Raw genomic sequence first — 12,458 nt, forward strand, 5'->3', positions numbered from 1 at the left:
TGCTGAACTCCTGCAGAACTTCAACAGTTAGCATGAAGATCTGACGAAGGTCTTCTTCCTACAGCCAACAGATCACAGGTATTGCTGTATGAAAAAACTGAATTCAAAATGTATGCCCTTTAGAACCATAAAACAAAACACACAAAAACCTTAAAATGTCCAATAGAAAACACTATTTCCTTAAGAATATTTTCTACTTTTAGATCTCCATTTGTAATTTACTTCATGGTATGCTTTTAAGTGACAGGAGTCTGAATACATTTACTGCAATATACATGCTACTTCACAGAGAAGCCAGTCTTTGACAGCTATGCAGAGTTGTAAGAGTCAGTTGCTATAGAGCAAAGCGCTCAGATTTAGACCAATGCCTTCATATAACTTTACCCCAGAGCCAAACAATACACAGAAGATAAAGAGCTCACACCATCTGCAATATCATTTTAAATACATGGCTCTCTTTGGCATTCTGCCAGTCCTATTTTTAAGGTTAGCAAAGGCCCATCAATTGGATTAGTTATATCGAAACATAATAAGAAATAAATAATAAACTAAGGATCTTTCTGGAAGTATTCTTTTTATCTTTAAAGACTACATTTAAACAAATAACTGTAAACTGTCAGCTATGTACACCAAACCTATTACTTTATTACAGTCTATGAAATCACAACACAAATCCTTACACCCCAGCTGTCATTTAACCGCATAAAATAAGTATTCTCACTCTATCACATTAAGATCGAGTAAAAAGTCAATGATCCAATGATTCAGACATGAGAACAAAGTACCAATACCTGAAAAACTCTTTTGCAGTTACCATGGAATTCCATGCTCAGTCCAATGTTGCTAGTTTTACTTGAACTTGAGAATTCACTCAATAGTGCAGTAAGAATAGAACAGGCTAGAGTTTGCTGTAATTATTTGATAAGAAATCATTGTGAGGCATTATTTTTCAAAGCATTGTTTCATTCATTTGTTCAAACATAATGGAACATTTCCTCTCTATATTTGGAGTTGTCATTATGACCCTTAGATAAGCTATAAACTACCAGTCAGAAAACTACGTATGACAAAATAAAAGAGCAGCTCTCCTTTCTAAGTGTCAATAGTACTTCCTAACCTTGTTACATAAATGCATGTAAGACTTGGACTCGGAACATAACATATCCTACTCAATCATGGAATTCAAATATTTTACATAATCAGTGTTGAATCTATGATTTCATTTAATTCACACAATTCGTACCCCTAATTTACATGTGAGAGAAGTGAGACTTGGAAAGCCTAATTCTTAAGGCTAGCTGAGGTTTCAACACAGGTATGTCCAACACTATGTTTTGATATTTATAAAATAAATTCTCAAACAGAAAGTGAAACAGATTTTATTGTCTCCACAATATTGACAATGTAGTACCCAAAATAAAAAAAAAATGAAGATTTCCTTTCTCATTGGTGCTATCCAATAGGCTCTTATCATCAACTCATGAACTTTATTCATAGGCTTATTTAAAGTCAAGGTACCAAGGATGGAGAGAAGGATACAAATTATTTTGGCACACTTCCAGGGGTTAAACAGAAATATGCACACTACCTCTGAACAACCGAAAATATGCACACTACCTCTGAACAACCGAAAGATTAAAGTCAAGATGATACTATTTATGCAAGCTTATACAACAGCTGAACACAGTCATACCCACCCACCAACTGCAACATCTTTGTTCAGAAATGCTTCTGATGTCAGTACCTTGACCTTACAGATGCTTATCTTGGCAAATCTGAGCAAATATATTTAAGATTAAGCTTGTAAAGACTGATGTGAGTTTATATATGTTGAAGGTGAGTGATGGGTTACATGGGTGACCAATATACTATTTGTCTATGTTTGCATATGTTTGAAATTTTTCTTTAAAAAAATATAGAAAAAACAACAATTAAATTCCTATTTCCCTCTTAATCTCGACTGTAATAAGCATGGCTATATAACTAAAATTTATGTAAGGTATATTTCCCCACACATTAAAGCAGTTTCCCAGACTCTTCCACCACAGCAAAATCTTGACTACTCAGAGTAAGTGCAAATTCCTTGAGGAATCTGGAGGGATGGATCAAAGATGCCTTTTATGATAATAACAGATCTCTGAATAGTTCTGGTTTAATATAAACAAACATACATACCTTATAATTTTACTTTAAAATATGTTTTAATAGAAAAATGTCTCCTCCCCAAATCTCCAAGAAAGTGTGCCTGTTTAACTGCCTTTGCATGGCTCCAGAAACAATAAAGAGGAAGAAACAGTCTGAGCAACCAGACACTGAAGCCTTTTAGAGAAAACAGTTTATTTATCACGTATCCCTTCATTTTAGAGGGACCTTAGATATACATCAAGTGCAATCCATTCTTTTTTGTTGTTGTTGTTAACAAAATTGTCATTTTAAAAATTGGCTTTCTCAGGCCCGCCCAATAGCCTAGTAGTTAAGGAAGCTGGATCCTACATGGCCAACTATGGTTGCAATCCCGGCTCCAGTGGTTTGGAAAAACATGCCAGATGAGTGTGCTTGCCCCAAATCCTGACAGAATGGAAATGGAGAAGGGACTGTGGTGTGACCACATCCCATTGGGGTAGGGGGTGCTTTCTCCCTCTGCTTCTTTCTACAGAGCACGTAAGTCCTCTTGCATTTAAAAAAAAAAATGGCTTAAATTATGAATAATGATTAAAGTGCCAGTGATATAGACATATTTAAATAACACTGGAAGCAGTTATGAACATAGGTTTTAAGTACAGTTAGGCTTTGGTGGAGAAAGTATTAAATCAAGTTAACTGATAATGATCTAATTAAATTAATTCCAAAATCCTACAATTCTGAAAATAATTTTTAGTATCCCTTATTTATGTCTTAGGGTTACCTTTTCACCTATCCTTTCTAATAAAACTTTAGTGAATAAAACATTATGAATAGATATCTAAATATAGGAGAAAATGTATTTCTAAAAAATGAAATTAATTTCAGAATCTTAAATGATCAGTTACTGAAAACAAAACTGACACAACTTATACAAGAACATATAAGCTAAAAAGAACTCAGAAGTACTCACTGAACACAAATTGTTATCATCTTACAAATATTTTATCTATAATAATTTTATACAAGTAATTTATAACTTGCCAGATTATTTTTTAGTGTCAAACTCTTCATCACAAAATGGAATCTTTTAAAACTATAACCATATTCATATTTTCATTAACATATCTCTAATTAATGATTAAAATAACACATATTGACAATAAAGTTTTACTTTCATGAGAAATAAACATTTCCTCAGATTATATACATGTGGTTAATGGTCAAGATGTGAAATAAGTGAGTAAGGGAGAAGGGCAGGACAATGACGGTGACTGCCTTGCTGAAGTTACTAACTCGGGAAAGGGAAGGATTTTCAAGTCTCCTTAATTACAAACTCTGTCTGACAAACAAGGAGCTCGTAGTGCATGAAATTGCTTTTAAATTGCAGCAATAAGTCATGTCCCCAAAGAGCAAACTTTCACCCAAATGAAGTACAAATTCACCCATAAAAGCAAATACGTTCTTAATAATTGTGAATTTAGGACAAAATCTTTTGCTCTCAAGTAATTTTTTTATCCTAAAAAATAACATATTATCATCTTAGAAAATCTAGAACTATAGAAAAACACAAAGAAAATAAGATAGCCTGTGACCCTACCATCCAGGAATATTTCTACAATAGTTATTTACAGCTTTTCAATTCTTTAATGAAAAGATAATACATTATTTACATACCATTGCTATGGCTCCATATATGTTATTTTATATCCAACTTTTTCTACTTTACACTTATTTAATAAAGAGAACTCTTTAAAAACAAGAGTGCTCTATTCACTTACAGACTTTAAAATAAATTACCATACAGAATGGATAGAACTATTATCAGAAATTAGATTTCTCATTTTAATCATACCTAAAATTATCAGATTTCAAAATACTAAAATTCAGGTATTTCATCATTAAGAGATACCATGCAGTTTAATCTCTTTTTAATTTGGAAGTCCTGTAAGAATATGAGATTAGCATCATAAATATGAATTATACTATACTGGTCTGACTCAAAGGTGCCAAATGAATAGATTCCTGGAGAAGAATGAATTAAGCACTGACTATACATTAAGAGAGCAAAGTACTACCATACATATGTATCAACAGCCTATACTCTCATTCACTGGGGAATTAAATATACTATAAAATGCTTAAGACTTGGTTCCAAATATGTTTACTCATTTCTGATATTTAATTATCAATTAAATACTCTTAAAATGAAGTTATTCTTACAAAATGAAAATGGCTAAAGAAGCAAGCCAAGAATGAACTCCAAAAAAAAGAGGACAGCTCCTTTCCAAGACAAAGAAAGAGAGGAAAGAGAAAAAAATAAAGAAACTAACATCAAATTTGCCTAAGAGAAAGCACAAGCTTTAGTTTTCTTACCCTTGAAGAAGGTTCCTATTTGCTTGCTTCTGACTGGTAGGTCTCAATGGTTATTCCAAGTGTATTACCTCCCCTCTACTGACCAATACCTTCAAGTGCTGCTTCTCTGCCTTGCATCAGTCAGGGCGAGATACTATTCTGTACTAAACACAGTGACTCAGATACTTCAGAGTATCAGAAACAAAAGCTGTTGCAAGCAATTTCAATGAAATCAGATCAAAGTTAACTTAACTGACTGATAAGCAGTTGACATTATTATACTAAGGTTAACAGGGATTTGACAAGTACAAAATAACCTTAGTAGAAATGTTAAGGCTTCTAAGAGGTTAACACAACAATGCTTCATTTATCTAAGATCATCAAGAATTAAGGTAGTATCTGTCAATTTTCTAACTACAGAAAGCAAAAACATTTTAAATGAAACTTCTTTCCTATAAATTTTTCTCAAAGAATTATCTCTACAGCACTTACTATATACTAACAAAATGACAACTTGGACCTTAGGAAAAATGTAAGGAGCCTTATACCCTCTGACAAAGTGCACCAGACCCAGTGCCTTTCGATTTCCATCTGCTTTACAGTTTTCCTCAGTCATCTTTTGCAGGCGGTCACTCACTGCTGCTGGCAACTGACTGCCACTCATAGTCCTAAACTGATCGTTTTCATGTGCCAACAAGTTAGAAGTCAAGTAGAAATTTCATTAAAACTGTATCTAAAATAAATTATTACTGAAAACAGGCTGCAGGACTCTTTTCAGAGTCCAATACAAGAATCCTAATGTTTCAACCAGGGAGTCAGAAAAATCTTGGTTCTAGCAGTCTACTTCAAATAACTGGGGGCAAACACCTCATTACCTTGGCCTCAGTTTGTTTCATCTATAAAAGGGGCACTACCCTCTGCCCTGCTTAACTCACATGATTGTCCTCAAGTTCAAATGATGATAAGGTAAAGCGGCAAAAACATAATTTTATCACTGTCATAAAAAATAACCATCTACTTTGGCTTTTCTGGTCCAATTTCTTGAGTGTTAGATACATTCCACCAAACTAAAACTACAAAATAAATAACTGCTTTAAAAAAGTCGGCTATAACTAAAGCATCATTAAAGCAATATAGTAAATGCTCAGTAAATTGTTGCTTGAATTAACGAACCAGTGCTTAGTTCTATGTCCAGCATTGGGTTAACAAGATGGAAAGTAGAAAATAAATACATGATGTGTTCGCTATTTGTTTAGTTGTTTAACGATTTCAAACAGAAAATTTAAGTATGATAAACAAATGGAAGACAATGCAATGAGGTCTCAAGGTTATGAAAAAGATACTGAAATCTCACACGCTAATTCACTGATTAACAATTTAAGTATAACTTTTGTCTTTAGTCAAAAGCTTTCAGCACCTTTCTCATCTATAGTAAAAGCCATTATTTCACGCTAGTGAAAAAAATGCCCTGCAGAGATAGCTTGCCTTACTCACCAGCTTATTGTCACAAGCACAAGATACTCAAACACTAACTCCAGCTGACAAAATAAAATACTCTTGTTCAGAGAGAGGATTGTCTCTTATAATAGCCTGGCTCTTACCCCAGGAGCTTTATTACCAAGAATAAACTTTATGAAAGGTTGCCGTACATAAAGCAGACTTCCAGCTGCTCCTCTAAGCAAACATCAATGAGACTTGTGATAAGAGAGATTAGCCTGGCTCTCCCATCCAGAGCTGTGCAGCAGTAGACAAGCAAGTTTCTCACCCACTTCTCTAGCATGGCAAAGAGGAAGAAAGGAGGCTTACATGCTAAATTAAACAGCTCTAAAAGTGATTTAACAAAATGCCTACCACTTTTAAAGGAAATAAGATACACATCAAATAGGCTGAAAGTATAGCTTAAATGTTGGCTTAAAATTTTAAATTCAGCTACTTTCCTAAGACAGAAAGTATCCTTCTCTAACTGGTTTTCAGTGTAGGTCCAAACTACTGCAAACTCAAATGAAATAACCAAAGTAACCTTACCAATCATGGAAGGAAAAAAAGCCAGCCAGAAGGCAGGCATGTAATGACTTAATATTTAATAGTTATACAAGCATAATTACACCAAGAGGAACTCATGATAACATGGGAAACAGTACTATGTCTAACAAATATATAAAAAATATAATCTCCTTAGAAAATATTTTATAAATTAGATATAATCGTTCCATTAAAATTATCTACTGAGAACCAAGAAATATCTAAGATATTTAAATATCTATAAGCATTTAAAAGAAAGCTAATATGTTATCTATATTTTTAAAAATACATAAATAATTAGTTCTCACTCATAAAGACTTTCCTCTGCTATTCAATACTTAAAATATCATTCAATAAAAAAAGAGATGACTTACTATCGTTCACCTCCCAAGATTCCATAAAGGGGTGAGAGGCTACCAGGGGGACAGAACGAAACCTGTTGAATGGGCAGCCCCTGAAATGGATATTCTCACACCTATCTCACATGTTGGGAATTAACACCCTAGAGAAGTTCAATAAATTGTTCAAGCTAAGGAGGTTAGTAAATAGCAGTTGGGATTTAAGTACACATCCAAACCCCAAATCAATGTTTCATTACACTATGCTGCCCCCAAACCTGCATAAACATGTACCTGAGACCAGGAAAGAGGGATGAAACACCAAAAAGCAATACTCTGAAAGGGAAAACAGGAAAACCAGACTACGTACAATCTCTGGCCAATGGAAGTTAAGGGTAGCATCATTCTAGAGGACGTGTAAGGGAAAAGTTACCTAATTTAGTAGTTAAAGAGTTCAACCCCATCTTGGGGACCAGCAGTTAGCGTAATAGCTATGTAGCTGGACTCCCATGTAGTCGACTGCGGTTCGCATCCCGGACCCGGTGGCTTAAAATTCATGCCAGTGCGTGTGCGTGCGTGCCCAAGATCCCCAGAGAAGAATAGAGGAGAAGGTATTGGTGGCCATCCCCCCTGGGGGGTGATTTCTTGCTTTCTGTCTCTCTCTCTCTCTCTCTCTCTGTCTGGCGAACGCACGCACCCTACAGCAAAACAAAAACAAAAACAAAAACAAACCTCTTCAAAGAGTTCAACCCCATCTTCAACTATACAAAATTGTTAATTATATCTTCTTTTCGATATCTCCTAAAATCACCTTTGTACTGAAAGTTTCTTGCCAACCACAAGATCAATTTGTGATCATTTTATCACCCTATTTTCTCACAAAGATTTTAATCCATTCTTCCTTTACTATTCACGTTTCTGAGACTAACAAATCTTAACTAAATTCTTAAGCCACTCGCACATATTCTTAATGGTCCAAGAAGATACAGAGACACGATGATACATTCAAATATTTTACTGATCTGTAACGTTGTTTTTTAGACCTGCAGAATGTGTTAGTTTCAAACTGCTGGGTGAGGGCAAGCAAGAATGGCCACAATGTGTATATTTAACCTGCTATACCGAATGCAGAGAATATTTTTAAAATTTAACATTTTCAATGCGGTTACCATAATAAATTCACCCTGCAATACTGAAAATAAATTCTACCTCTCACTATTGATTTACTGCTCCTACAAAAGTTCTTAGCCTCGGTATAAGAAGTTCGATTTCACAAAAATCTTTGGTTTGAAACATTTCATGAGAATATTAAGTTTTCCTCTATTTTCAAAGTCTATATGCTGGAGCAAAATTATCTCTAACTAAACAGTTCCATCTGTTCCAATCATTCTCCAAACATCAGTCATTTCAGTGGCTCAAAAAAATCCAATTGCTAGGTTGCAGTGGGACTACTTTTTGTGCTGGGTCAAATTACCCAAGAGGAAAGGAAGCAGAGAACTCAATTCCTGAGTATGTGCTCATTCCTGAGAGAAGCAAGGGACTCTTGATCCCATGCCTGTAACATCCCAGTGCCAAGAAACTATGGGGGGCGGGGGCAGGGGGCAGGGAGAGGGACTGAAAGCAGGCTGCAGAAATTCTAGCTCAATACCCAAATCCCAGCTGGAATGACCAACAAACTACCAAAGGAAAGATATCAGTCACAAATAGATAGGTCTCAGTTACTAGTTAAGTTCCTCACGTTTAAATCCTGTCAATCACAGTGAATAGGACGCCTTTACTGCGGATTGTCAAAATGAAGATGTCCTTTAAGTAAAATCTAAAATATGAACACTAACTTTACTTAGAACATGTGAGGCTAGGATACTATGTCCAAGTAGCACCGGAGTTCCAAACCCTGTCCTTGCTAGTTTTAGCTATGTGATTCTGCCGCATTTTCTCCTTTGCTCCGTCATGACAGCCACTGTTAGACTGTGCACATGGCCATTAGTTTGGAAGGAAAACTAGTAAAAATCCACACAAATGACAGATTAGCACTATACAACCAATGTAGGCATCCCTGAAGCACTGGCATCTAAGAGCAGAGGAGTCTGAATTTCCAACTCAAAAAACTTAAATGGACTCTTTTTTTTGGGAGAGGTTTTTGCTATAGGGTGTGTGCGCTCGCCAGAGAGACAGAGACATAGAGAGAGAAAGCGAGAAATCACCCCCCAGGGAAGGATGGTCACGCCACAATCCCTTCTCCTCCATTCTCCTCTCGGGATCTTGGGCACGCACACACATGTGCCCAGCGTGAGTTCTAAGCCACCGGGTCCGGGACACGAACCGCGGTCAACTACGTGGGAATCCAGTGACGTAGCCATTACGCTAACTGCTGGTTCCCTAAATGGACTCTTACTAGGGGATTACTTTAAAGAAATCTCCTCGCTACACACACACACACACACACACACACACACACACACACATACACACACATCACGATAATTTATAAAATGTAATGATTCAAATGTGTACATTTTTGCAACTATTAGTTTAATATAAATGACTAAATTTAATGATAGTAAGATTAAGTAAAAAGGTGATAAAATGTGACCATTGGGCCCAGCAATGGTGGCAGCAGTGGAAGTGGAAGGCACCACGGTGTGATGGGAGGTCACATGGGAGGCCCAGATTCAGTTCCCAGTCCAATCTCAACAGACCTGGCACACTGGTGTGTACCTGTGAGCCCAAATAACTGGGAGCTTAGGGCAGAGGATCTGTGATGCAGCAAGGCCCTGTCAAAAATCACCTTCTCGGGCCCAGCCTCGGTGGTACAGGTGATAGCACACCAAACACGCAGCTGACCGTGGGTTCAGATCCAGCCAGGCTGACCTGAAACACACCAGGCACACACAGGTGTGCCCCAGATACTGAAGAGCTGGAGGGCTAGGGGATCGCAGCATGATGAGATCCCGTCAAGAGTGCTTCTTTGTCCCATGTATGTGCACATGCACTCTCTATCATGCACAATAAAAACCTTCAAAGGCATCTTTTTCTCTCTCTTCTTTTTATCCCTCCCCTTCATGTTCTCTTTCACATTAAAAAAAAAAAAAAAAGGAAGAAAGAAAGAAAGAAAGAAAGAAACTAGATCCTTGGATTATCAAAGGCTCTAGACTACACTTTCCAATACGCTTGCCGTTAGCTAACATGTGGTTATTTGAATCTAAATTAAAATTAAACAAGTCTAAAAAGTAAGTTCTTCAGTCTACTAGAAACATTCCAAGGGCTCAAAAAGACACATGTAGCTAGTGTACTCACTACATACTAGAGCAGAGATACAGAATGTGTGTGTCAACACAAGTTCTATAGGACAGCACTACCCTTAAAGGAAATCTGCCACAAAATGGCATAAAACACAATTATCTATACAATCAAAAAGCAATACATAAATAGAAATGTTCTGTATTTCACTGTGGTGGTAGTTCACTGGTATACATAATTTACAACTTAATGAACGATATATTTTAAATAGATGCAATAACACATGTAAAGTATTTCTCGATGAAGCTGATAAGGAAAAAAGAGTAAACCATAAATACCAGAAAATGCCAAAGGAAAAACAAAAATACTTAGGGTATGTACAGTACATTCCCAAGTCCTAACAAGCTTGCTATGGATTCCCTCAGTCTGAACTCCTAGTGTGTCACTCTGGGGTCCCCCGTCAGAATAGGCCCAAATGGCTAGAGCAGTAAAGTAAGTGCAGAGCTATGCATGGTCAGGAGGGCAGAGAAACGGAAAGCATGAGAAGAAATTCAAGACATTGGGGAAAGTAAGGAAGATGTACATGGCCCTCCTAAAGTATACCACTAACATCTAACACCCAAAGCATCAAATAGGTCTTTAAAACCATGATACTCCTTCTGAGAAGCGCTAAAGATGTAAAGGTAATTAATAAAGAGTTGTAAGCTGTAGAGCCTCATGTAGATGTCTTTCAAATGACTGAAGAAAGTATGTAAGTGAAAAAACTACCCAAAATATTTAAAAATTTAATACCTGAGAATCAGAATGGACGGGTATTACCATCTCAACTGTAAATGAGTTATATATCATCCAGCTGAGGGGTTGGCTTGTGGCATCATGGTTAAGGGCACTAGACTCCCACAAGGCCAACTGCGATTCGAGACCCAGACCTGGTGGCTTGCTTTCTCACTTTCCCTCTCTCTCACTCTGTCTCTCACTGGTCAAATTTAAATAAATAAAGTTAAATAAAAATAATTCTTAAAAATAAATAAATAAACAAATAAATACCATTCAGCTGATAAAAGTCAGTAGTTCAAGCCAAAGACCACAGGTGATCATTAACGCTAGCTCCAGTTCCTCCCTCCACAGTGTGATTACAATACAACTGCACTCTATAGGCCCAACTGCAGTTCTCCAAAACGTGAACAAAAGACTGGGAGAGAAGAAAACTGTGCTCCCCAAAGTAATTTAGACAAGAGACCAGCAGTTAGTGTAATGGCTATGTTGCTGGACTCCAATGTAATCGACCGTGGTTCGAGTCCCGGACCCGGTGGCTTAAACTCACGCCGGGCGAGTGTGCATGCATGCCCGATCCCAAGAGGAGAATGGAGGAGAAGGCACTGCGGCGTGGCCATCCCCCCTGGGGGGTGATTTCTGACTTTCTGTCTGTCACTCTCTGTCTTTCTGGCGAGTGCACATGCCCTATAGCGAAAACCTCTCCAAAAAAAAAAGTAATTCAGTCAAGAAAATGGCGTCAGATTTGACTGGCAGTCATGATATATCTTGATCTCCTAGTATAGCATAGTAATCGTTACGGGGTTTTGCTGTCATATTATTTTATATTTTATTCAACATTTCTGTATTCATTCGAGGTGGTCAAAATTTATTGAAAATGTGAAAACAGGAATCATCAGGTGGCATGGTGGTTAAGGAACTGGACTCCCGCATAGTCAACCATGGTTTGAGTCCTAGACCTGGTGGCTTTCTCTTTCTCTCTCTGGTGAGCACACATGCCCTATAGCAAATTAAAAAGTAATAATAAATAAAATTAAATAAATAATTCTTTTTAAAAAAAAGTGTGAAATCAGGGGCCAGCAGGTGACATGGAGGTTAAGATGCTAGACTCCTACATGGCCGACCAGAGTTCAAGTCCCAGACCCGATGGCTTAAAAATCACACTAACTGAGTGTGCAAATGTGCCCAAAACCCTGAGACCAGAGGGATTTTGGTGTGACCATCCCCCTTGGGGAGTGATTTCTCACTTTCTCTCCTTGTGTATCTTCATTTCTCTCCTCTCCAACAAGTGCACATGCCCTGTAACACTAAACTAAAAACGTGTTCAATAGGCAGACCCGACCCTTCCGAACCTCCTCGCATCCCCACCGTTCTTCCTCTTTGGATCCCAGGTTGGTTGCCTGGGACTTTAAGGCGAACCCCCAACCCACCCCACCTGCAATCCGGATCGAGCAGGCCAGCAGTTCCGGACCGAGCAGGCCAGCAGTTCCGGACACCAGGCGAACTGAGGCTGCAGACCCGACCAACCTGGTACTGTCACTCATTGTCTGATCCTTTTCCACTAGCCTTTGGACTGTTTGAATTTTGGTGATTTGAGTAGCGCGCGGC

The 12,458-nt window shown here is 37.4% G+C and overlaps 1 protein-coding gene across 5 annotated transcripts in view; it reads right to left on the minus strand.

The window, feature by feature from the left end:
• XPO4 (exportin 4) overlaps positions 1-12,458 on the minus strand; it is a 128,801-nt gene that overhangs the window by 77,233 nt on the left and 39,110 nt on the right. For all 5 annotated transcript variants that reach the window (XM_006159508.2, XM_006159509.3, XM_006159510.3 and 2 more), the window contains 2 exons: positions 792-908; positions 6-58 (listed from right to left, as the gene is read on the minus strand). In XM_006159508.2, coding sequence (XP_006159570.1) covers positions 6-58; positions 792-908 — 170 coding nt within the window. The remainder of the gene's footprint in view (positions 1-5; positions 59-791; positions 909-12,458) is intronic.

This window comes from Tupaia chinensis, unplaced genomic scaffold (genome assembly GCF_000334495.1).
Source record: "Tupaia chinensis unplaced genomic scaffold, TupChi_1.0 Scaffold000634_1, whole genome shotgun sequence".
Classification (NCBI taxonomy): Eukaryota; Metazoa; Chordata; class Mammalia; order Scandentia; family Tupaiidae; genus Tupaia; species Tupaia belangeri.